The 26,861-nt window shown below is 50.5% G+C and overlaps 1 protein-coding gene and 1 non-coding gene across 8 annotated transcripts in view; one reads left to right on the forward strand and one right to left on the reverse strand.

Moving 5' to 3' along the window:
- Window positions 1-26,861, reverse strand: part of Iqank1 (IQ motif and ankyrin repeat containing 1) — a 45,717-nt gene that overhangs the window by 2,145 nt on the left and 16,711 nt on the right. For 5 of the 7 annotated variants that reach the window (XM_047558323.1, XM_047558305.1, XM_047558277.1 and 2 more), the window contains 4 exons: window positions 12,444-12,577; window positions 11,909-12,328; window positions 11,714-11,839; window positions 15-154 (listed from right to left, as the gene is read on the reverse strand). In XM_047558323.1, coding sequence (XP_047414279.1) covers window positions 15-154; window positions 11,714-11,839; window positions 11,909-12,328; window positions 12,444-12,577 — 820 coding nt within the window. The remainder of the gene's footprint in view (window positions 1-14; window positions 155-11,713; window positions 11,840-11,908; window positions 12,329-12,443; window positions 12,578-26,861) is intronic. The other 2 variants (XM_047558314.1, XM_047558296.1) reach the window with 1 other exon arrangement.
- On the forward strand, window positions 25,048-25,153 carry LOC124968398 (U6 spliceosomal RNA). Its single transcript, XR_007105705.1, has one exon. It is a non-coding gene; the product is annotated as a U6 spliceosomal RNA (small nuclear RNA).

Raw genomic sequence — 26,861 nt, forward strand, 5'->3', positions numbered from 1 at the left:
CCCCTCTGCCTCACCGTTGGGCCTCCGCCTCCTTGTGTCTCTCGTCCTCCTGGGCCCGGCGCTGCCGCTCGGCCTCCATGTTCTGGAGCATGGCCTCCGTGAGGCTCAGGTCCCACGTCCGTAGCACGCTAGCCACTGTGTCCAGTGAGGCCACCTAATGACAGGGCATGTGTTGTTCCTGGAGCATGGAGGTGGTCCCTAGAAAAGGGCGGTGCAGTCCCAAAGCCTACCTTGCCAACGACTGCTTCCTCGTGGGCCCCCAAACCTTGACCACCATGGCTTCAAGCCTGCCCAGGGTCCTCTGGGCTCCCTGCGGTGTGTGCGCTGGGGCCTGCAGCCTCCCCCCACCTGCAGTGCTCTCCCTGCACAACAGCTCCAGAGCTCCACCAGCCCAGCACCCCACCCCGCACACCAGCAAGTCACCCTGTGCCCGGCTCTCCTGGTCTGCATGCTGATGCCCATGAGACACAGCAAGGAAAGGGACGGAGGCTGCAGAGCCGAGGTGGGTGCCACACTCCCTCCAGCAGCAACCCCACCACGCTGCCCAGACCATGATGGAGGGAGGGTGTGGTGGCTCCCTAATGGCTGACGGGCACAGCGGGGGCACAGAGGGGTCCTGTTCCCTGGGAACTGGGCCTAGCAAACAGGAGCCCAAGGAGCCCAAACTGCCTAGGGGGAGCACCAGTGGGTGGCGCTCAGGCGTCTGGGAGGCTGGAGGCCCACCACAGGCAGGCAGTGGGCAGAGGGAGGTGCTGAGCCCAGGGCAGGCGGGGCACGCGGGGACGAGACCGGGAATGCCCTCGGCCTAGTGGCGGGTGAGGCGGAGGCCGCTGAGAAGGGTGACGTCAGGGTGGGGAGGGGGAGAGGAGCTCCCCAGAGAGAGGTGGCCAGGGAGACCAGACAGGCCTCCTCGGGCGGCTCTGGGACAGCAGACAGAGGTGTCAGGGAAGGGTGGCGCAGAGCCCTCACTGTGTGCCCACGCTGCAGCAGAGGTGGGGCTGTGTGGAGGCCTGCAGGCCTCAGGAGGCAGGGGTGTGGCTGATGGAGAGAGTGCCTCCCAGGGCCAAATCCCTGCTTTCAATACAGATAAACAGATAAACATTCTTAGAGAAAACTCCATTTGCCTACCCTGCAGAACTGCACCCAGCACCTGCCAGTCACAGAGAAGACAAGCCCTAGGGCTACCAAGGCCCTGGGCTGGCAGTGCTCCTCTGAGCTCTGACTTGAGTGTCCTCCAGAGACATTAGGGCCAGGAGAGGTGTTGTACACTTGTAATACCAGTGGCTCAGGAGGCTGAGATAGGAGGATTCCAAGTATGAGGCCAGCCTCAGCAACTTAGTGAGGTTCTAAGCAATTTAGTGAGACCCTGCCTCAAAATAAAAACTAAAAAGGGCTAGGGATGTGGCTCAGTGGTTAAGCACCCCTGGATTCAATCCCTGGTACCAAAAACAACAAAAAAAAGAAAAGAAAAGACAGGAAGGCAGGCACAGATAGACGGATGAGTGAACAGAGGCGGAGGGTGGCTGCAGGGCCGTCATCCGTAGATAAACACTCCACTCTGGTCCTTACGTGTGTTGGGGATGTTTTTGGGGGGTGGGTTTTTAATTATTCTACTTGTTTATTGGTACTGGGGATTGAACCTAGAGGTGCTCTACCACTGAGCTGCATCTCCAGCTCTTTTTAGCTTTTATTTTGAGACAGAATCTCACTAAGTTGCCCAGGCCATCCTCAAACTTGTAATCCCCCTGCCTCAGTTTTCAGACTTGTTGGGATTACAGGCCTGTGCCACCACACCCAGCCTAGATCGGGGTTTTAAGAACTGCACCCTCAGAATACAGGTAACCCAGAATTAGGCCCTGAAAGGGACTTTGGCTCAGACTTGAAACTCCAGGTCCCCAGTGTTCCAGCAGTGTTAAAGCAGTACGAGCGAGAGCCTTGGCCAAGGAAGGTGTTATCTTGTTGGGCTTCAAATTATTGCTACAGATAAAACATGGCACAATAAAAAGGTACAGGAACTAACAGGACAGTGTGAGTGGAATCCTGCTAGAGTTACAGGTGACAGAAGTAATACACAGGGAGCCAGATTTTGGAGTTATCAGCTACAGATGTTAAAATAATATATTTATTATATTCAAGGAAGTGGAAACCTAGAGTGAGACTTTTGGTAAAAGCAGAAAGATATGTGTGTGTACGAACACATACACACGTATGTATGTGTGTATGTGTATACACACAATCAAATGAAATTCCTAGAAATTAAAATTAACCAAATTAAGAACAAAGTGTACATATTTAACAACCAACTAGATGTAGCTCAAGAGAGAATTAGTGAACTGGGGGTTAGAATATACCAAGACAAAGTGATGGAAAATGCAGAAAAGGGGTATCTAAAGACAGAGGCAGAGACTAGTGCTATGACTGCATATGCCCATCCCTCCACCTTTGAGAACAAGACAGAATCACACTTCCTGATCAGCTGTGCTTAGGGTGTCAGAGCCGTGACAGGTCTGGCCAGTGAGCTGCGACCAAAACTAACTTGCACCACATCCTCTGGAGCTCTCTTCCCGGGTGTCCTGAGCAGAAACACCCAAGACTGCAGGCCGGGCACCCAGAAGACGAGGACTGGGAGTCCCGGGCGCCCTCCCTGGACAAGCGTCAAGAGTGAGGTGGGAACTGATGCTATTGAAGTCCTGAGGTTTGAGGATCGCTTGTTCCACGGCATATCCTAGGTGACCATGACCAACAGAAACACCAACGCGACCATGGAGAGCTGTGGGAATGAGGAGGGAACACTGCAGAGAGGGTCCTGAGAGCGTCCAAACGCTTCTGAAGACAAGAGGTGGGTAGAAGCCTGGTCGGCTAAAAAGCAACACCACCAACACACTGCATCTGACGCCAGGAGGAAGAGACTGTGGACGGAGCTGAGACCCAGATGGGGCTGAAGAGCTGGTGTGTGACTGAGAATGAAGGTGGCCCAGGGGACTGCTATCTGTGCAGAAGTGTCAGAGGACAATGTGCATTCTCAGAGGACAGTGCGCATTCTCAGAGGAGAGTCCACATTCTAAGAGGAGAGTCCACATTCTAAGAGGAGAGTCCACATTCTAAGAGAAGAGTCCACATTCTAAGAGGAGAGTCCACGTTCTCAGAGGAGAATCCACGTTCTCAGAGGAGAGTCCACGTTCTCAGAGGAGAGTCCACATTCTCAGAGGAGAGTCCACCTTCTCAGAGGACAGTGCGCATTCTCAGAGGAGAGTCCACCTTCTCAGAGGAGAGTCCACATTCTCAGAGGAGAATCCACGTTCTCAGAGGAGAGTCCACATTCTCAGGGGAGAGTCGACGTTCTCAGAGGAGAGTCCACATTCTCAGGGGAGAGTCCACGTTCTCAGAGGAGAGTCCACCTTCTCAGAGGACAGTGCGCATTCTCAGAGGAGAGTCCACCTTCTCAGAGGAGAGTCCACCTTCTCAGAGGAGAATCCACGTTCTCAGAGGAGAGTCCACATTCTCAGGGGAGAGTCGACGTTCTCAGAGGAGAGTCCACATTCTCAGGGGAGAGTCCACGTTCTCAGGGGAGAGTCCACGTTCTCAGGGGAGAGTCCACGTTCTCAGGGGAGAGTCCACATTCTCAGGGGAGAGTCCACCTTCTCAGGGGAGAGTCCACATTCTCAGAGGAGAGTCCACCTTCTCAGGGGAGAGTCCACATTCTCAGAGGAGAGTCCACGTTCTCAGAGGAGAGTCCACATTCTCAGTGGAGAGTCCACCTTCTCAGAGGAGAGTCCACATTCTCAGAGGAGAGTCCACCTTCTCAGAGGAGAGTCCACCTTCTCAGAAGAGATTCCACATTCTCAGAGGAGAGTCCACCTTCTCAGAGGAGAATCCACCTTCTCAGAGGAGAGTCCACGTTCTCAGAGGAGAGTCCACGTTCTCAGAGGAGAGTCCACATTCTCAGTGGAGAGTCCACCTTCTCAGAGGAGAGTCCACATTCTCAGAGGAGAGTCCACATTCTCAGAGGAGAGTCCACATTCTCAGAGGAGAGTCCCGCATTCTCAGAGGACAGTGCGCATTCTCAGAGGAGAGTCCCGCATTCTCAGAGGAGAGTCCACATTCTCAGAGGAGAGTCCACCTTCTCAGAGGACAGTGCGCATTCTCAGAGGAGAGTCCACCTTCTCAGAGGAGAGTCCACATTCTCAGAGGAGAGTCCACCTTCTCAGAGGACAGTCCCCGCAATCTCATAGGAGAGTCCACATTCTCAGAGGAGAGTCCCGCATTCTCAGAGGACAGTGCGCATTCTCAGAGGAGAGTCCACCTTCTCAGAGGCGAGTCCACATTCTCAGAGGAGAGTCCACCTTCTCAGAGGACAGTGCGCATTCTCAGAGAGACTCCACATTCTCAGAGGAGAGTCCACCTTCTCAGAGGAGAGTCCACATTCTCAGAGGAGAGTCCACCTTCTCAGAGGACAGTCCCGCAATCTCAGAGGAGAGTCCCGCATTCTCAGAGGAGACTCCACATTCTCAGAGGAGAGTCCCCTTCTCAGAGGAGAGTCCACATTCTCAGAGGAGAGTCCACCTTCTCAGAGGACAGTGCGCATTCTCAGAGGAGAGTCCACCTTCTCAGAGGAGACTCCACATTCTCAGAGGAGAGTCCACCTTCTCAGAGGACAGTGCGCATTCTCAGAGGAGAGTCCACGTTCTCAGAGGAGAGTCCACCTTCTCAGAGGAGAGTCCACATTCTCAGAGGAGAGTCCACCTTCTCAGAGGACAGTGCGCATTCTCAGTGGAGAGTCCACATTCTCAGAGGAGAATCCACATTCTCAGGGGAGAGTCCACATTCTCAGAGGAGAGTCCACCTTCTCAGAGGAGAGTCCACATCTCAGAGGAGAGTCCACCTTCTCAGAGGAGAGTCCACGTTCTCAGGGGGAGAGTCCACATTCTCAGAGGAGAGTCCACATTCTCAGGGGAGAGTCCACATTCTCAGAGGAGAGTCCACCTTCTCAGAGGAGAATCCACGTTCTCAGAGGAGAGTCCACCTTCTCAGAGGACAGTGCGCATTCTCAGAGGAGAGTCCACCTTCTCAGAGGAGAGTCCACATTCTCAGAGGACAGTGCGCATTCTCAGAGGAGAGTCCACCTTCTCAGAGGAGAGTCCACATTCTCAGAGGAGAGTCCACATTCTCAGAGGAGAGTCACATTTCTCAGGGGGAGAGTCCACCTTCTCAGGGGAGAGTCCACGTTCTCAGAGGAGAGTCCACGTTCTCAGAGGAGAGTCCACGTTCTCAGTGGAGAGTCCACATTCTCAGAGGAGAGTCCACATTCTCAGAGGAGAGTCCACCTTCTCAGAGGAGAGTCCTGCATTTTCAGGGGACAGTCCCACATTTCAGAGGAGAGTCCTGCATTTTCAGGGGGACAGTCCCACATTCTCAGAGGAGAGTCCTGCATTTCAGGGGACAGTCCCACATTCTCAGAGGAGAGTCCCGCATTCTCAGAGGAGAGTCCTGCATTCTCAGAGGAGAGTCCCGCATTCTCAGGGGAGAGTCCCGCATTCTCAGGGGAGAGTCCTGCATTCTCAGGGGAGAGTCCTACATTCTCAGGGGAGAGTCCTACATTCTCAGGGGAGAGTCCTGCATTCTCAGGGGACAGTCCCGCATTCTCAGAGGAGAGTCCTGCATTCTCAGGGGAGAGTCCACGTTCTCAGGGGAGAGTCCACATTCTCAGGGGAGAGTCCACGTTCTCAGGGGAGAGTCCACATTCTCAGAGGAGAGTCCACCTTCTCAGGGGAGAGTCCACATTCTCAAAGGAGAATCCACCTTCTCAGAGGAGAGTCCACGTTCTCAGAGGAGAGTCCACGTTCTCAGAGGAGAGTCCACATTCTCAGTGGAGAGTCCACCTTCTCAGAGGAGAGTCCACATTCTCAGAGGAGAGTCCACCTTCTCAGAGGAGAGTCCACCTTCTCAGAGGAGATTCCACATTCTCAGAGGAGAGTCCACCTTCTCAGAGGAGAATCCACCTTCTCAGAGGAGAGTCCACGTTCTCAGAGGAGAGTCCACGTTCTCAGAGGAGAGTCCACATTCTCAGTGGAGAGTCCACCTTCTCAGAGGAGAGTCCACATTCTCAGAGGAGAGTCCACATTCTCAGAGGAGAGTCCACATTCTCAGAGGAGAGTCCCGCATTCTCAGAGGACAGTGCGCATTCTCAGAGGAGAGTCCCGCATTCTCAGAGGAGAGTCCACATTCTCAGAGGAGAGTCCACCTTCTCAGAGGACAGTGCGCATTCTCAGAGGAGAGTCCACCTTCTCAGAGGAGAGTCCACATTCTCAGAGGAGAGTCCACCTTCTCAGAGGACAGTCCCGCAATCTCAGAGGAGAGTCCACATTCTCAGAGGAGAGTCCCGCATTCTCAGAGGACAGTGCGCATTCTCAGAGGAGAGTCCACCTTCTCAGAGGAGAGTCCACATTCTCAGAGGAGAGTCCACCTTCTCAGAGGACAGTGCGCATTCTCAGAGGAGACTCCACATTCTCAGAGGAGAGTCCACCTTCTCAGAGGAGAGTCCACATTCTCAGAGGAGAGTCCACCTTCTCAGAGGACAGTCCCGCAATCTCAGAGGAGAGTCCCGCATTCTCAGAGGAGACTCCACATTCTCAGAGGAGAGTCCACCTTCTCAGAGGAGAGTCCACATTCTCAGAGGAGAGTCCACCTTCTCAGAGGACAGTGCGCATTCTCAGAGGAGAGTCCACCTTCTCAGAGGAGACTCCACATTCTCAGAGGAGAGTCCACCTTCTCAGAGGACAGTGCGCATTCTCAGAGGAGAGTCCACGTTCTCAGAGGAGAGTCCACCTTCTCAGAGGAGAGTCCACATTCTCAGAGGAGAGTCCACCTTCTCAGAGGACAGTGCGCATTCTCAGTGGAGAGTCCACATTCTCAGAGGAGAATCCACATTCTCAGGGGAGAGTCCACATTCTCAGAGGAGAGTCCCCTTCTCAGAGGAGAGTCCACATTCTCAGAGGAGAGTCCACCTTCTCAGAGGAGAGTCCACGTTCTCAGGGAGAGTCCACATTCTCAGAGGAGAGTCCACGTTCTCAGGGGAGAGTCCACATTCTCAGAGGAGAGTCCACCTTCCTCAGAGGAGAATCCACGTTCTCAGAGGGAGAGTCCACCTTCTCAGAGGACAGTGCGCATTCTCAGAGGAGAGTCCACCTTCTCAGAGGAGAGTCCACATTCTCAGAGGACAGTGCGCATTCTCAGAGGAGAGTCCACCTTCTCAGAGGAGAGTCCACATTCTCAGAGGAGAGTCCACATTCTCAGAGGAGAGTCCACATTCTCAGGGGAGAGTCCACCTTCTCAGGGGAGAGTCCACGTTCTCAGAGGAGAGTCCACGTTCTCAGAGGAGAGTCCACGTTCTCAGTGGAGAGTCCACATTCTCAGAGGAGAGTCCACATTCTCAGAGGAGAGTCCACCTTCTCAGAGGAGAGTCCTGCATTTTCAGGGGACAGTCCCACATTCTCAGAGGAGAGTCCTGCATTTTCAGGGGACAGTCCCACATTCTCAGAGGAGAGTCCCGCATTCTCAGGGGACAGTCCCACATTCTCAGAGGAGAGTCCCGCATTCTCAGAGGAGAGTCCCGCATTCTCAGAGGAGAGTCCCGCATTCTCAGGGGAGAGTCCCGCATTCTCAGGGGAGAGTCCCGCATTCTCAGGGGAGAGTCCTGCATTCTCAGGGGAGAGTCCTACATTCTCAGGGGAGAGTCCTACATTCTCAGGGGAGAGTCCTGCATTCTCAGGGGACAGTCCCGCATTCTCAGAGGAGAGTCCTGCATTCTCAGGGGAGAGTCCCGCATTCTCAGAGGACAGTCCTGCATTCTCAGGGGACAGTCCCGCATTCTCAGAGGAGAGTCCTGCATTCTCAGGGGAGAGTCCACGTTCTCAGGGGAGAGTCCACATTCTCAGGGGAGAGTCCACGTTCTCAGGGGAGAGTCCACATTCTCAGAGGAGAGTCCACCTTCTCAGGGGAGAGTCCACATTCTCAGAGGAGAATTCACCTTCTCAGAGGAGAGTCCACGTTCTCAGAGGAGAGTCCACGTTCTCAGAGGAGAGTCCACATTCTCAGTGGAGAGTCCACCTTCTCAGAGGAGAGTCCACATTCTCAGAGGAGAGTCCACCTTCTCAGAGGACAGTGCGCATTCTCAGAGGAGACTCCACATTCTCAGAGGAGAGTCCACCTTCTCAGAGGAGAGTCCACATTCTCAGAGGAGAGTCCACCTTCTCAGAGGACAGTCCCGCAATCTCAGAGGAGAGTCCCGCATTCTCAGAGGAGACTCCACATTCTCAGAGGAGAGTCCACCTTCTCAGAGGAGAGTCCACATTCTCAGAGGAGAGTCCACCTTCTCAGAGGACAGTGCGCATTCTCAGAGGAGAGTCCACCTTCTCAGAGGAGACTCCACATTCTCAGAGGAGAGTCCACCTTCTCAGAGGACAGTGCGCATTCTCAGAGGAGAGTCCACGTTCTCAGAGGAGAGTCCACCTTCTCAGAGGAGAGTCCACATTCTCAGAGGAGAGTCCACCTTCTCAGAGGACAGTGCGCATTCTCAGTGGAGAGTCCACATTCTCAGAGGAGAATCCACATTCTCAGGGGAGAGTCCACATTCTCAGAGGAGAGTCCACCTTCTCAGAGGAGAGTCCACATTCTCAGAGGAGAGTCCACCTTCTCAGAGGAGAGTCCACGTTCTCAGGGGAGAGTCCACATTCTCAGAGGAGAGTCCACGTTCTCAGGGGAGAGTCCACATTCTCAGAGGAGAGTCCACCTTCTCAGAGGAGAATCCACGTTCTCAGAGGAGAGTCCACCTTCTCAGAGGACAGTGCGCATTCTCAGAGGAGAGTCCACCTTCTCAGAGGAGAGTCCACATTCTCAGAGGACAGTGCGCATTCTCAGAGGAGAGTCCACCTTCTCAGAGGAGAGTCCACATTCTCAGAGGAGAGTCCACATTCTCAGAGGAGAGTCCACATTCTCAGGGGAGAGTCCACCTTCTCAGGGGAGAGTCCTCGTTCTCAGAGGAGAGTCCACGTTCTCAGAGGAGAGTCCACGTTCTCAGTGGAGAGTCCACATTCTCAGAGGAGAGTCCACATTCTCAGAGGAGAGTCCACCTTCTCAGAGGAGAGTCCTGCATTTTCAGGGGACAGTCCCACATTCTCAGAGGAGAGTCCTGCATTTTCAGGGGACAGTCCCACATTCTCAGAGGAGAGTCCTGCATTTTCAGGGGACAGTCCCACATTCTCAGAGGAGAGTCCCGCATTCTCAGAGGAGAGTCCTGCATTCTCAGAGGAGAGTCCCGCATTCTCAGGGGAGAGTCCCGCATTCTCAGGGGAGAGTCCTGCATTCTCAGGGGAGAGTCCTGCATTCTCAGGGGAGAGTCCTACATTCTCAGGGGAGAGTCCTACATTCTCAGGGGAGAGTCCTGCATTCTCAGGGGACAGTCCCGCATTCTCAGAGGAGAGTCCTGCATTCTCAGGGGAGAGTCCCGCATTCTCAGAGGACAGTCCTGCATTCTCAGGGGACAGTCCCGCATTCTCAGAGGAGAGTCCTGCATTCTCAGAGGAGAGTCCCGCATTCTCAGGGGACAGTCCCGCATTCTCAGAGGAGAGTCCCGCATTCTCAGGGGAGAGTCCTGCATTCTCAGGGTAGAGTCCTACATTCTCAGGGGACAGTCCTGCATTCTCAGGGGACAGTCCCGCATTCTCAGAGGAGAGTCCTGCATTCTCAGAGGAGAGTCCTGCATTCTCATGGGACAGTCCCGCATTCTCAGAGGAGAGTCCTGCATTCTCAGAGGACAGTCCTGCTTTCTCAGAGGATGATCGTGCATTCTCGTGAAAAACGGACATGATGAACAACTCACAGCAACAGACAAACATTGCCCAAACATGAATTCTAGTGGGCTCAGATCTGAATGGAAAGATCCAGGAGGCTGGGTAAGAAAGATCTTTTGTCCTTGGGTAATGTAGAGATTTAAACCAACACTAGAAGCTCCCACCATAAAAGGAAAGAGCCACGAAATTCACTGTAGTAGACAGCAAGAAAGGCAAACAGCAGCAGTGTGTAAATAATATTAAGGCTTGGTTTGGAATATGTGCAGAACACCTTCAGATAGATGGATAGGGAACATCTATCAGACAACCCAAAAAAGAGCTGTCACTCATGTGAATAGCCACCTCTTCTTTTTTTCTTACTTTCTTTTTTTTTCTTCCTTCCTTTTTTTTTTTTTTTTTTTCCTTTTCTGTACCCAGGCATGCTTAACAGGGTCTTGCTAAGTTGCTGAGGCTGACCTTGAACTTGGGATCCTCCTGACTCAGCCTCCTGAGCCACTGGGATCACAGGCTGAGCCACTGCACCCAGCTGACAGCCCTCTTTAAGAAGAGGTCTGAATAGCTGTCAAGCATAAGGCAGATTTCACTCCCTCATTCATTAAAAAGCAGAAAATGTGGATTAGAACCACAGTGAGGTGCCACTGCAAACCACGCAGGTCTGCACTAGAAGTACTGACAACAGCCACATTCATGAGCAGCTGGGCAGCGGTGTCACCATATGACCCAGGGCATGGCGGCCTGGGAAGAGGGATGGGGTTCTGGCAATGTTTTATTTGCATTTACATCGGGTCTCTAACCCATTTTGAGTTAATTTTGCGGAAGGTGTAGGTGCAGTCAAGACCCGATTCTCCTGTGAAGTTCAGCAGTGGAGGTGACTGTCTCCATGCCCCTCCGGCCGGAGCACCGCCACCTTCCTGCTGCCTTCCTGGGCCTGTGTCTGCCCGCAGGCCGCGGCCACAGGCACTGTGGACCTCTCCTCCAAAGCTCCAACTCCCACCAGTGCCTCTCCACGCCTCAGCGCTCCCTGCCTCCCTGCTAGTCCAGGGGCCCTGGCAGACAGAGGGAAGAAGGCCTAGAGCGGCAGCCACAGGAGGCACCAAGGTCCCAGGCTGGCCAAGGCCCTGGCTGTCCTCCTGGCACTGAGCGTGGAAGGAGAGGCTCTCTGCCAGCAGGCCTGAGGCCCACCCCAGGACTCCCAGGCAGCCTGGGTGTCGGGGCGGGACCTGAGGTGGGGACGAGGGTCAAGTCAAGTTGACTTAAAGGAAACCAAGGTAGCCAGCTTTTCCTGACCTGGCTTCTCAGGAGCCTGCCCAGCGCCCGGGGGCCCACAGTCCACGGGCGCTCACTGGGAGGCGCTCCCGGTCTCCCGCAGGAGGAGCTGCTGAGAGAGGGCCCTGCTGGCCCAGCGCTGCCCCGCGCCCAGGGACTCTAGTCAACCCCTGAGGCCGCCAGTCTCAGCCTCCCCATCCAGAGCTGTGACCCTGCCTCCAGGTCCCCAGGGCAGACCTACACAGAAGTCACCCCGCAATGCAGGTGCTGTCATCTCGACTGCAGGCAACATAGAAGGACTTCTGTTTTGTGTTTGGTGCTGGGAATTGAACCCTGGGGTGCTCCACCACTAAGCCACATCCCCGGCCCTTCTCATTTTTTACTTGGAGACAGGGTCTCGATTTGCTGAGGTTGGCCTTGTTCTGTGGTCCTCCTGCCTCAGCCTCGCAGGTCGCTGGGCTCACAGGCGTGGGCCACCGCGCAGTGACACGTAGGTTTGAGTCGGGGCTGGGGGGCTGGGGGGCTGGCGGCGCGCCCTGGGATGGGATGCGCCGGCAGGAGCGAAGGGTGCGCCCGAGCCCGCCCTGTCCCGCCCGCACCTGCTCAGGGGTGCTCCCGTCCTCCGCGTACACCCGGGGGTCTGCTCCGAGCTTCAGAAGCACCTCCACGGCCTGCAGGTGGCCCCCGAAGGCTGCCCGGTACAGCGGCGTCCGGCCGAAGGCGCCCTGCGCGAGGGGCCGGGTGAGCGCGCGGCGGCGGGCTGGGACCCCGGCCACCCAGCTCGCGGGGCGCACCTTGCTGTTGGGGCTGGCGCCCAACTCGGCCAGCAGCTGGATGGCCAGGGCCTGCCCGCCCGCGGCCGCCTCGGACAGCGGCGTGTTCCCGTGGCTGTCCTCGCACTCCACCGCGGCCACGCGCCGCCGCAGCCGCCGCGCGCGGCCCTCCTCGTCGTGGCCCACGCCCTCGCGGGTCAGCAGCTGCTCCACCTGCCGGGCCAGCAGCGCGTCACTTCGCGCCGCCACGCCGCCGCGCCCGCCGCCCCCACTGACCTCCTGCAGGACGGCCCGGATCTCGCCCAGGTCTCCTTCGAAGGCGGCGTCCAGCAGGCGGCCGCGGCGCCGCAGCTCCTCCTGCCGCTCGCGCTGCGCCGCCTCCTCCTGCTGCCGCTGCCGCCGCGCCGCCTCCTGCTCCCTGCGCACCAAGGCCAGGTAGGCCTGCGGGGCACAGCCGGAGGTCACTGTCCCCTCAGCCCTGGGGGCATGGGCCCCGCCCTGAGACCCGGACTCACATCTGGACCCAGACGCTCCGGGCCCCTGACCTGGCGCCCACCTCTCTCTGCAGCTTCTCCATCTGCTCCAGGTAGTCCTGCCGCTCCTGCCGGCGCCGGGCCAGCTCCTGCCGGGCCAGGTGCTGCCGGAAGGCACGCTGGATGAGAGCGGCTGCCCGGTCCTCCTCAGTCGGCCCTGGCAGCAGGGAGAGAATCCATGTGGGCCCCAACCTTGTGGGTACCCGAGCGCCAGCTGTGCCCTAGCTCCAGACTAACCGGATGAGTGGAGCGGGCACAGACTCCCCACGAGGACGCAGGCTGTTCTCAGAACCCAAGAGCCAAGCCAGAATGATCCACCAGGACAGACCCGAAAAGGAGAGTCAAGAGTGGGCGCCCAGGAAGAAGGGCCCAGGCCTCAGCAGCGGTCCCCACCTCCCTGGACCCTGAAGATCACCATTGAGCCCACAGCTTGGGGAAGACACAGGCTGAAAAAGTTGATAGAAAACCCTGAGGAAAGGTGAGGAAAACAGCCCAATCACAGAAGGCCCAGGGACCCCAGAACCATCCCCAGAAAGACGGGGCCGCCTTACGCTTGGGCCCCAGCATATTTGGAGGTTGCCTCAAAGATGCCAGGGGACTCAATGGTCTCAAGTCACAGCCCCACTGCACTCAGAAGAGAGTGGAGCCCGGGGACCCAGCTGAATAGTGTTCTGCCCCCGCTCAGGTTACCTACAGGGTTTGGGTGCTAAGCCTGGCAGGTGAGGTAGGAGACAGACAGAAAACCAGATCAGACCAGTGATGAAGGAGCTGCACAGAGGGAAGGGTCCCTGCCTCCAGGACCCCTCAGCGGGACTGACCACACCCGCCTCCAGGACCTCCAGCCGACCACGCCCCCACCCGGAGCTGCAGCTCCCCATTTGCCAACACTTTGGAAGCCAGAGCGGCCATCTTGGATAATCCTGGAAGCCGTATCTCCCATCTTTAGGTGGGGCAAATCCCATCCTGAGACACCTGCTGGAGACTTGGAAGGTCATTGTCAGGTGCCGCTCATGTGTCAGGCTACTGAAGACTGGGAGGTTTGAATAGTATATGACTGTTATAGTCTAGATTTCTTTTTTCTTTTTTCTTTTTTTTTTTTTTCTCCTTTTTGAAAACCTTTAAGTTTTTATTTCTTTACTTTTCTTGCTCTATTTTTCTTTTGTTTACCTGTTTCCTCAGAGTCTCTTTCTCCCTTTTCTCATGCTAACAACCATTTTCTTTTGATTACACTTTCACTCTATGATCTAGAGCTTCTATATACTCTTTCCTTATCCCATTAACAGCTACAATCTACACCCCTTCCCATCCTCTTTGTCCTCCATTACAAACTGCAGACCTTATTGCAAATCTATTTGTTATACTGTAGATAATAATTGAACTCATTGTGTTTATTATGACAATATTGTTAATGTCCTCATAGGGACTATTTGATTTAGGGCTGCATATTGTCTGTACTGGGTACTGCTAATATTGATCTCCCCCTTAAATAAAAGCTTTTGGAAACTTATAGGGTCACTATAAGCCTATAGGGGGGAACTGCAATACCCCAGATCTGCACTGCTAGAGGGGAAGATACATGAACAACATGAAAAAACAAGGGAAGAAAGTGATCCAAACAAACCTAGAGTCTATACTAATAGAAACCAGTGACAGCATGGTAGAAGAAATGTCAGAAAAGGACTTCAGATTATACATGATTAAGATGATTTGTGAAGCAAAGGATGAGATAAGAGGGCAAATGCAGGCAATGAATGATCACTCCAATAAGCAGGTGAAAGAGCAACTTCAGGAAGCAAAAGATCATTTCAACAAAGAGATAGAGATTCTCATTTAAAAAAAATGGAAATCCTTGAAATGAAGGAAACAATAAACCAAATAAAAAACTCAATGGAAAGCATCACCAATAGACTAGACCACTTGGAAGAAAGAACCTCAGACAATGAAGACAAAATATTTAATCTTGAAAATAAAGTTGCCCAAACAGAGAAGATGGTCAGAAATCATGAACAGAACCTCCAAGAACTATGGGACGTCATGAAAAGACCAAATTTAAGAATTATCAGAATTGAGGAAGGCACAGAGATACAAACCAAAGGAATGAACAACCTATTCAATGAAATAATATCATAAAATTTCCCAAACCTGAAGAATGAAATGGAAAATCAAATACAAGACGCTTACAGAACACCAAATGCACAGAATCACAACAGGTCCACACCAAGGCACATGATAATGAAAATGCCTAACATACAAAATAGAGATAGGATTTTGAAGGTTGTGAGAGAAAAGCATCAGATTACATACAGGGGGAAACCAATACAGATATCATCAGATTTCTCAGCCCAGACTCTAAAAGCTAGAAGGGCCTGGAACAACATATTTCAAGCTCTGAAAGAACATGGATGCCAACCAAGAATCCTATACCCAGCAAAACTAACCTTCAGATTTGAAGATGAAATAAAATCCTTCCACAATAAACAAAAATTAAAAGAATTTACAAATAGAAAGCCTGCACTACAGAATGTTCTCAACAAAATATTCCATAAGGAAGAAATGAAGAACAACAATGTAGGTCAGCAAAGGGAGGAACTACCTTGAAGGAAAAACCAATCAAAGGAGAAACCAAGTCAAGTTAAAAACCAAAAATAAGCCCAAATGACTGGGAATACAAATCATATCTCAATAATAACCCTGAACGTTAATGGCCTAAACTCATCAATCAAAAGACATAGACTGGCAGAATGGATTAAAAAGAAAGACCCAACAATATGCTGCCTTCAAGAGACTCATCTCATAGAGAAAGACATCCACAGACTAAAGGTGAAAGGATGGGAAAAAACCTACCATGCACACGAACTCAGTAAAAAACTGGGGGTTTCCATCCTTATTTCAGATAAAGTGGATGTCAAGCCAAAGTCAGCAGGGATAAAGAAGGACATTTCATACTGCTTAAGGGAACCATAAATCAGGAAGACATAATGATCATACATATTCATGCCCCAAACAACGGTGCATCCATGTACATCAAACAAGTCCTTCTCATTTCCAGGAATCAAATAGACCACAACACAGTAATTCTGGGTGACTTTAACCTTTAACACACCACAGTCACCACTGGATAGATTTTCCAAACAAAAACTAAACAAAAAAAACCCCATAGAACTCAATGACACAATCAATAATCTAGACTTAATAGACATATATAGAATATTCCATCCATCAATGAGGAAATACACTTTCTTCTTAGCAGCACATGGATCCTTCTTGAAAATAGACCATATGTTATGCCACAAAGCAGTCCTTAGTAAATGCAAAAAAATAGAGATACTGCCCTGTGTTCTATCAGATCATAATGGAATGAAAGTAGAAATCAATCACAAAATAAAAAACAGAAATTACTCCAACACCTGGAGACTAAACACTATGCTACTGAATGAAGCATGGATAAGAGAAAATATCAGAGAGGAGATAAAGAAAATTCTTAGAGGTAAATGAGAATGATGATATGAAAGTGGTACTAAGAGGAAAATTCATTGCATAGAGCGCATTCAAGAAAAGAATAAAAAGTCAACAACTAAATGACCTAACATTACAGCTCAAAGCCCTAGAAAAAGAAGAACAGAACAACACCAAAAGTAGTAGAAGACAGGAAATAATTAAAATCAGAGCTGAAATCAATGAAATTGAAACAAAAGAAACAATTCAAAAAATTGACAAAACAAAAACTTGAAAGAGAGAGCCTACAGAGTGGGAGAATATCTTTGCCACTCATACATTAGATAGAGCACTAATTTCCAGAATATATAAAAAACTCAAAAAACTCTACACCAAGAATAACCAATAACAAATGGGCTGAGGAAATGAACAGACGCTTCACAGAAGAAGATCTACAAACAATCAACAGATATATGAAAAAATGTTCACCATCTTTAGTAATAAGAGAAATGCAAATCAAAACTACACTAAGATTCCATCTCACCCCAATTAGAATGGCGATTATCAAGAATACAAGCAACAATAGGAGTTGGTGAGGATGTGGGGAAAAAGGTACATTCATACATTGCTGATGGGGCTGCAAATTAGTGAAGCCACTCTGGAAAGCAGTGTGGAGATTCCTTAGAAAACTTGGAATGGACCCACCATTTGACCCAGCTGTCCCACTCCTCGGCCTATACCCAAAGGACTTAAAATCAGCATACTACAGAGATACAGCCACATCAATGTTCATAGCTGCTCAGTTCACAATAGCCAGGCTATGGAACCAACCTAGATGTCCTTCAATTGATGAATGGATAAAGAAACTGTGGTATATATATACAATGGAATATTACTCAGCTATAAAGAATAATAAAATTATGGCATTTGCAGGCAAATGGATGAAATTGGAGAATATCATGCTAAGTGAGATACGCCAATCTCAAAAATCCAAAAGACGAATGATCTCACTGATAAGCGGATGATGACACACAATGGGGGGTGGGAGGGAGGCAAGAATGGAGGAAGGAGGGACTGTATAGAGGGAAAAGAGAGGTGGGAGGGGTTGGGGGAATGAAAAAATAATGGAATGAATCAAACATCATTACCCTAGGTAAATGTATGATTATGCAAATGGTATGCTGTTACTCCATGTACAAACAGAAACAACATGTATCCCATTTGTTTACAATAAAAATAAATTTTTAAAAAAACTTGGTTCTTTGAAAAAGTAAACAAAATAGACAAACCCTTAGCCACACAAACAAAGAGAAGGAGAGAGAAGACTCAAATGACTAAAATTTGTGATGAAAAAGGAAATATCACCACAGACACCACTGAAATAAGAACATAATGAGAAGCTACTTTGAAAATCTATACTCCAACAAAATAGAAAATACCGAAGACATCCACAAATTTCTAGAGACATATGCTCCTCCCAAACTGAACCAGGAGGACATAGACAATTTAAACAGATCAATATCAAGCAATGAAATAGAAGAAGCCATTAAAAATCTACCATCCAAGAAAAGCCCAGGACCAGATGGATTTGCAGCTGAGTTCTACAAGACCTTCAAAGAAGAACTCATTCCAATACTTCTCAAAGTATTCCAGGAAATAGAAAAGGAGGGTACCCTAGCAAACTCATTGTATGAAGCTAATATCACCCGCATACCCAAACCAAAGATACATCAAGGAAAGAGAATTTTAGACCTATAACTCTGATGAATATAGATGCAAAAGTCCTTAACAAAATTCTGGCAAATCACATACAAAAACATATTAAGAAGATAGTGCACCACGATTGGGGGCGGGGGGGGGGGGGTTTATCCTGGGAATGCAAGGTTGGTTCAACATCCGGAAATCAATAAATGTAATTCATCACATCAAAAGACTAAGGTTAAGAAGCATATGATTGGGCCTGGAGATATAGCTCAGTTGGTAGAGTGCTTGCCTCACAAGCACAAGGCTCTGGGTTCAATCCCCAGCATTGGAAAAAGAAAAAAGAAAAAGAATCATATGATTATTTCAATTGACTCAGAGAAAGCATTTGAGAAAATGCAACATCCCTTCATGCTCAAAACACTAGAAAAAAATAGGGATAGTAGGAACATACCCGAACATTGTAAAGGTTATTTATGCTAAGCCCATGGCCAACATCATTCTTAATGGAGAAAAACTGAAACCATTCCCTTTAAAAACTGGAACAAGACAGGGATGCCCTCTTTCACCGCTTCTATTCCACATCATACTTGAAATACTAGCCAGAGCAATTAGACAGACCAAAGAAATTAAAGGGATACAAATAGAAAAAGAAGAACTCAAGCTGTCACTATTTGCTAATGACATGATTCCATATTTAGAGGATCCAAAAAACTCCACCAGAAAACTTCTAGACCTCATCAATGAATTCAGCAAAATAGCAGGATATAAAATAAACATGCATAAATCCAAAGCATTTTTATTCATAAGCAATGAAACATCTGGAAATGAAAGGAAATGAGGAAAACAACTCCATTCACAATAGCCTCAAAAAAATAAAATACTTGGGAATCAATCTAACCAAAGAGGTGAAAGATCTCTAAAATGAAATTACAGAACATTGAAGAAAGAAACTGAAGAAGACCTTCGAAGATGGAAAGATCCCCCATGTTCTTGGATAGGCAGAATTAATATTATCAGAATGGTCATACTTCCAGAGGTGCTATACAGATTTAATGCAATTCCAATTAAAATCCCAATGACATTTCTCATAGAAACAGAAAAAGCAATCATGAAATTCATTTGGAAGAACAAAAGACCCAGAATAGCCAAAGCAATCCTGGGCAGGAAGAATGATGCAGGAGGTATCACAAAACCAGACCCTAAACTCTACTATAGAGCAACAGTAACAAAAACAGCATGGTACTGGCACCAAAATAGACAGGAAGACCAATGGTACAGGATAGAAGATACAGAGACAAACCCACATAAGTACAGTGACCTCATACTAGACAAAAGGAGCCAAAAACATACAATGGAGAAAAGATAGCCTGTTCAACAAATGGTTCTGGGAAAACTGGAAATCCATATGTAGTAAAATGAAATTAAACCCCTATCTCTCACCCTATACAAAACTCAACTCAAAATGCATCAAGGACCTAAGAATTAGGCCCAAGACCCTTCACCAAAGAGAAGAAAAAGTAGGCCCAAATCTCCATCACGTTGGCTTAGGACCAGACTTCCTTAATAAGACCCCCACAGCACAAGAAATAAAAGCGAGAATCAATAAATGAGATAGATTCAAACTAAAAAGTTTTTTCTCAGCACAGGAAACAATCAATAATGTGAAGAGAGAGCCTACAGAGTGGGAGAAAATCTTGTCCATACACACCTCAGACAGAGCACTCATCTCCAAAGTTTATAAAGAACTTAAAAAACTTTACACCCAAAATACAAAGACCCCAATCAATAAATGGGCTAAGGAACTGGGCAGACACTTCACAGAAGAAGATATACAGGTGATCAACAAATATATGAAAAAGTGCTCATCATTCCTAGTAATTAGAGAAATGCAAATTAAAACCACCCTAAGATTTCATCTAACTCCAATTAGAATGGCTATTATCAAGAACACAAGCAATAATAAGTGTTGGCATGGATGTGGGGGAAAAGGCACACTCACACATTGCTGGTGGAGTTGTAAACTGGTGCAACCACGCTGGAAAGCAGTATGGAGAGTCCTCAGAAAACTTGGAATGGACCCCACCATTTGACCCAACTATCCCACTCCTTGGTTTATACCCAAAGGACTGAAAAATCAGCATACTACAGTGATGCAGCCACATCAATGTTCATAGCTGCTCAATTCACAATAGCTAGATTGTGGAACCAACTGAAATGCCCTACAATTGATGAGTGGATAAAGAAACTGTGGTATATATGCACAATGGAATATTACTCAGCCATAAAGAAGAATAAATTATGGCATTTGTTGGTAAATGGATGAAGTTGGAAAATATCATGCTAAGTGAAATAGGCCAAGCCCAAAAAACCAAAGACCGAATGTTTTCTCTGATAAGTTGATGAGGATATATTACGGGGCCGGTGGGTGGTGGGGGAGAGAAGAATGAAGGAACTTTAGATGGTGTAGAGGAAAATGCGGTGGGAGGGGGTGGAGGAGGGAAAGATAGAAGACTAAGACAGACAGTATTAGCTATGTTTATGTATGATTACATGAATGGTGTGAATCTACGTTGTGTACAACCAGAGAAATGAAAGGTTGTACCCCATTTGTGTACAATGAATCAAAATGTGTCTGTAAAAATAAAATTTAATAAAAAAAATTTTTAAAAAGTAAAAATGTAAAACTATGTGCCTCCTTGCACATTTCTAAATGGACACCTAAAAGTTTTCATAACAAGTTTAAATAGTTACAAAAGATCAGATTGCTGGTATTCTGATGAATCTTACAACTGAGGGCAGAGGATCATGAGTTCAAAGCCAGCCTCAGCAAGAGCAAGGCCCTAAGCAACTCAGTGAAACCCTGTCTCTAAATAAGATTCAAAACAGGGCTGGGGACGTGGCTCACTGGACGAGTGCCTCTGAGTTCAATCCCCAGTACCCCCAAAAAAACTGTTACTTTAACCGTAGAATACAACATCACGTCCTTTTAAACATACACAAGTTGTTTAATAATCAGAAAAAATCCATGTGTCTTTCTCCTTGAAATTTTATATCTATCACACTCTCTGAAGATTTCTATCTTAATCAGTTTTAGACTTTTTTTAAAAAAATCAATAACCCTATTATACACTATCTGCAAAAAAATTATAGTTAAACTTTATGTCCTTTTGAGGTTCATTTTTTAAAACTTTCCTATAAGTTTCTACATTTCTAAAAATTCTTCTGGATCACGTTATCACTATTACAGTCAGCATATGATTGTTCAGAATAAGATGAATGTAATACAAGAGCTGATGCAGAATCATTACACTCAACAGTGAGGTCAGAAAGGCCTCCCGGGAGCCGTGGCCTGGCCTCCCTGCCAGCCAGCCCCTCTCTGCTTCCCCCACCAGCCACCTCTGTGCTGGAAAGTGCCAGTGTGGACACCACCCACAAGTGGGTGGGGGGGTGCGCCCGCTTCTGCAGGCTCCCCAGAGGTGCCCAGGGCTGCACTGGCCTCTGCCAGGGCCTCCTGGCTGGACCTTGGCTAGGACTGTGCCCTCGGGAGGTCGAGCAGACACGCTCCTCGGGAGCCTCCTCGCCAGCCACTCTTGCTGAGGGTCACAGGGCCCCTCTGTCCACACCCAGCTCATGGGAGGCCCAGCCTGGCACAGGAGCGGTTCCAGCCTGGTGGGCAGCTTGGACTGCTTCCAGGGGGAGACAGCTCAGGGCTGGGCACTCGCAGCCACCCGCGGGGACAGATCTTCACAAAGGCACACCGGCTTCAGTGGTGCCTCCTTCTGCGGGTCCCAGGACCCTTGGCTTCTCTGTGTCCCAGCGTCCAGGACACAGCCGCTCCTCCGGTCTCCCCCGCGGCTCCTGTGGACCTTCTGCAGCTGCTGAGCAGATTCTTCACATCAAGACCTGTCTTTTAAACTCAGCCGACTTTCTTCTTTTTTTTTTTTTATATGTTTTTAGATGTTGATGGACCTTTACTTCATTCATTTCTTCACCTGCGTGCTGAGGATGGAGCCCAGAGCCTCACCACTGGGCGCCACCCGGCCGCTCGGCCCGTCCGAGGGCGCCCTGACAGGGCCGCTCCTTTCGGAAGGCCAGAGGAGCCCTAAAGGGCGCAGTCTCGCACCTAACTCGCAGGGCGAGGGCGAGCAGCCCAGGCGCAGCGTCAGCACTGACCAGCCAGCTCTGCGGGTGAAAGGGAGCCTGGCCGCTGGGGCCCAAATGACCCACTGTCAGTCACAGGCGCCGGTCCTGGCCGGAGACAAGTTCCTGAACCTGTGACCCAAGACGACGGCCCTCGCGCTGGCAGCAAGGGCTAATCAGGGTCTGAACGGTCATTTCCCACCGGCCTCGTGGACTAAAGGCTGCGCCGCGCACCACAGGGGCCGCGGCGGGAGGCGCGGGCCTGCGCTGTGGGTGCGGCCTGCGCCGGGGCGACCTCAGAGGCCCCTGACCACCGCGGACGCGGTCGCGCCTGGCCTCAGCCTCTCCCGGCAGCCCGCCCGCCCGCACTGGAGCGAGCTGCTGACCGAAGGCGCCCGGCCCGTCCGTCCCAGGCCACCTGCGCCGTCCTCCCAGCCTGCCGCCTGCCGCTCGAGGCCCTCGGCGTCCCGCTGCCCGCCGCCTTCACCCGCAGGGCCGCCCGCTCCGCGCTCCTGCTCCCTGAGGAGGCCCCGGGTGGCGGCGGGGGGCAGCTCCGGACGTGGCGCCCAGGGAGCAGAGAGCAGGGACGAAATAGGAACCCAGAGGACGCCCCCGTGCCCCTCCTGCAGGCACCGCCCGTTGCCCCTGAGGCGGGTGGGCCCACTGATCACGCCTGCTGATGGGACCGCTGGCCTCAGCAAGCTGGCTCTGTCCCGCTGAGCTCTTGGGGGACACCTGATATCTGGACCACAACAGTGAGTCGTGTGCAAGGCCCGAGAATCCAGAGTCCCACCACGCTGGTGGGTTCTGGGCCTCAGTGACCGGGTGCACGTCAGGACATGGGAGGTGGAGACGGGTCCAGCACCTCGCGCCACCTTGCTCCTGTCCTGGGCCACCCACCGCCTCATGGAGAGTCCTGCTGCACCTGCAGGGACAGAGTCCAGCCGCCTCGCAGAGGTCCTGGCCCTGAGCGGCAGCTTCGGCCAACCCTCTGCTGGGACACCGCTGGGCAGGGGAGGAATGCTGAGCCCCGTTCTGTGGTGCACACTGTCCACTCAGATCACTCAGCTCCACAGGAGGAAGCACTGGCGTCCTGTGAGTGGTCCAGGGGTCGCCAGGGGTCAGGCTGGAAGGCACAAAGCAGATGGGGAGTGGAAGCCTCCAGCAGAGTGCCAGGGAGGCCACATGGGGCCGCTGTCCTCAGCTGTCCTCAGCTGTCCTCAGCTGTCCTCAGCAGCAGTGCCTGCACAAGACTGGCAGGGCCGGCCCCCTGCTTCTGGCACTGGTGCCTCTGTAGTCCGTCCCCTTGAGTGTGGGGACCTGCCACTTGCTTCTGACCCACAAAACACAGTAGAGGTGATGGGCTCAGGCCCCTCCCCTTCTGGCCCTGGGGTTGTGGGCGGCAGCCCCCCAAGGGACCCTCAGCCTGGCACACAGCAGCCTGGGAGAGCCATGGCCCCGGGCTCCTGAGACAGGTAAGGACAGGCCAAAGTCTTGGTGCTGTGGGGGCAGCAAGAGGTCACTGGTTTGCCACTTGCGATCACAGAGGTGACACCAAGATGCCGCTAAAGTGACATCTAAGGACTTAAAGGGCCAGCGCTCTTTTCCACCTTCATTTTTCCCTCTGCTTTTGGGAGCCAAAGACAAAAGCCTAGGACATTCAAAACAATCACACAGACGGGGAGACCTAGGAGGTGGCCACGCGTGCCCAGGGACAGGCTCAGACAAGGCCTGGGAACACCTGAGGCCTGCACTCAGCCAGTGCTGGCCAGAGACTTCCTGGCAGAAAACAAGCCCCACAAAACAATGGTAAGAGGTGGTAAACCTGGGAGGGGAGAAGCCGATTTCCACATTAGGGAACTCAAATTCCATGTTCAACAAAAAAGTCACACACATACAAAGAAACAGGAAAGCATGGCCCATTCAAAGAAAATCAACAGAGCTCAACCCTGGAAAGAGACCTGAGCCATGTCACCAGCCAACAATTCCAAGATGCTCAAAGGACGGAAGGAAGCCGTGGGGAAGGTCAGGAGAATAATGTCCCAGCAGGACAGAAACAGCAGCAAAGAGATGCAAGACCAAAAAGGACTCTGGAATGGAAATTGCAATCGGCGAAATGAAAAATTCACCAGAAAGACTGAAAGAGACCTGAGCAGGCAGAAGGAAGAATCCGTGGACTCGACAGGAGGAAATGACCAGAGCTGGGGAGCAGGAAGTAAAAGCCTGGAGAGAGGGACGCAGCCTAGGCCCTGGGGACGCAGTCAGGCTGCCCACCATGCAGAGCAGGCCCCAGAAGGAGAGGGCAGAGGCACATCGAGGAATAAGGTCTGTATGAAGGACAAGGACGGGACATCTAGGCAGTGAGATTATCGACAGGGGCTGGGCTGGGGCTCAGTAGTGGACGCTTGCCTAGCATCTGTGAGGCTCTGGGTTCCATCCTCAGCCCATATAAAAATAAACATATACAATAAAGGCATATAGTCCACCTACAACTACAAAAAATAAATATATTTTTTTAGAAATGTTTAAAAAAAGATTATTAACAGATTCCTCATCAGTAACTTGGAAGTCAAAAGGCTGTGGTCTAATATAGTCGAAGTACTTAAAAAAAAAAAATAAACCAAGAATCCTATATCCACCAAAACTCTTCTTCAAAGGTGAGGAAGAGCTGGGCACAGTGGCACACAGCTGTAGTCCCAAAAACTAGGGAGGCTGAGGCAGGAGGATCACAAGTTACAGGGCAGCCTCAGCAACTTAGCAAGGCCCTGTCTCAAACTAAATATATTAAAAGGACTGGGGATGTGGCTCAGTAGTAGAATACTCCTGGGTTCAGCCCCAGTACCCCCACAAAAATGAGGAAGAAATCAAGACACTCCAAAATAGACAAAAGGAGCTTGTTACCATCAGCCTGTCCCGCAGGAGGTGCACCAGGGAGTGCTGCAGTCTGAAGGGCAGGACCCTGGACGGTAGCTACAGTAGCTGCGGGCCTGCCGAGGAGCAGGGTCTCAGCCAGCCAAGCCTCGGGCAGGGAGGCTGGTCTTCCGGGGCACAAATCTGGGACTCTGCTGTTTGTTGCTTACATGACTTGAGAGACTGATGCTTTTTAGATTGTTATTTATTTCTGGTTTTTATTTTTTTGTACTGGAGATTGAATTCAGGGGTGCTCTACTACTAATCCACATCCCAGCCCTTTTTATTTCTTATTTTGAGATGGGATCTCGATAAGTTGTCTGGGCTGGCCTCGAACTTGTGATCCTCCTGCCTCAGCCTCCCAAGTCACGTGATGACAGGTGTGTGCCACAGCACCCATGCTTTTTCAAGACTTCTTAATCTAAGAGTTGGCATTAAGTGCTCACTTTGGCAGCACACATGCTAAAATCGGGACAATACAGAGAAGATCAGCATGGCCCTCTGTGCAGATGACATGCAGACTCAGGAAGCATCCCTTATTTATTTATTTATTTATTTTGCGGTGCTGGGGATTGAACTCAGGCCCTTGCACTTGCGAGGCAAGCACTCTACCAACTGAGTTATCTCCCCAGCCCCACATCCCTTAAAATCCCTTATTTTTTAAGTGAAAATAGCTGATAGTCTATGGATGGTCCATGCTTCCCATGATTTATTAAAACTGCCTTTTACCATTGGGGGAAAAAGCAAGTTGTATTGCAACTTTGGTCTGTAAGTCCACATTTTTTTTCTACCTAATGCCAATGCATTTAAAATAATTACTAGAAAACCGGGTGTGGTGGCACACACCTGTAATCCCAGCAGCTTGGAAGGCTGAGGCAGGAGGATCGCAAGTTCAAAGCCAGCCTCAGCAACTAGCAAGGCCCTATCTCAACATAAAAAATGTAAAAAGGGCTGTAGCAGTAGCTAAGTGGTAAAGTGTCCCTGAGTCCAATCCCCAGTACAAAAAAATAAAATAACTACTAGAGAATGCTCTGGTGCACACTATGTACAAAGGTCTAATTTTGTGACGCAAGCAACTGGGAAGAGTAAGGACAGAGCTGTAGGTGAGCAAAAGAAAGCTGATGCTCTCACAGCTGAGCCGGAGTGCGTTCAGCTTAGAGGTCATGACTTCTGGTTATCAAAATAACTCCCAAGGCAATCACAAGGAGACAGCTCTGGAACATCCATAAAAGGGATGATCAAGGAGAGTGAGCCTCTGACCACAGCACTGCGAGAATCACCTGACCAGAGAGCGATGCAGACAGGAGGGACCGCAAATGAGAGACAGACCACAGGCACAGAGAAAACAAGTGACAAACCCATACCAAGCCACCTCTTCAGGGGTCACGGTGACTCTGTGGCTGGGATGCGTCCAGGCACTCTAGCACTGAGCTGCACCCCCAGCCTTTGTAGTGTATTATTTTGAGACAGAGCCTCATTAAGTTGCTGAGGCTGGCGATCCTCCTGCCTCAGCCTCTCAAGCTGCAGGGATCACAGGTGTGCCCCACCACCCTGGCTACACTTGACTCTTTTTTATTGTTTTTTTAGTATAAGGGATTGAACCCAGGGGTGCTTAACCACTGAGCCACATCCCCAGACTTCTTAAAAAATATTCTATTAAGAGTCAGGGACTCACCAAGTTGCTCAGGGCCTCGCTAAGTTTCTGGGGCTGGCTTTGAACTCGTAATCCTCCTGCCTCAGCCTCCCAAGCTGCTGGCATTATTGGTCTATGCCACCACACCCAGCTGTAGTTGACTTGAACAATGTGGGTATTATGGGTATCAACCCCTCACATGGTAGAAAATATGAATATAAATTTTTTAAAAGTAACTTTATTAACAGGCGCTTGCAGTTTGTTGACTTTTTTGAAAAAATCAAATTGTAAACTTTTATTATAAATTAAATATTAAGTTCTTAAAAATCTCAACTTGACCGGATATGAAACAATCCAAAAACCTTTCAGTGCATGGAGAAAGGCTAGGCTTTAACCAACAGAAGAAACACGCTTGCATTACCGAACAGAGAGCTCCTGGTAAGAGAGTCAGAGGTTGAGGCCCGGGCGCAGGCTCCCCGCGCTGGGGGCCGCAGCCTGGCCCGCCGCCATCAGGGTCCACCGGGCGTCTGCACCAGCATGGAGGCCGCGCTGTCCCGCACTGGGGCAGCTGCTGGCCTGGGCCTCGGCCCTGCTCCCCCAGAGCTTCCTCTCTGGTCCC

This window comes from Sciurus carolinensis, chromosome 1 (assembly GCF_902686445.1).
Source record: "Sciurus carolinensis chromosome 1, mSciCar1.2, whole genome shotgun sequence".
Taxonomy (NCBI): domain Eukaryota; kingdom Metazoa; phylum Chordata; class Mammalia; order Rodentia; family Sciuridae; genus Sciurus; species Sciurus carolinensis.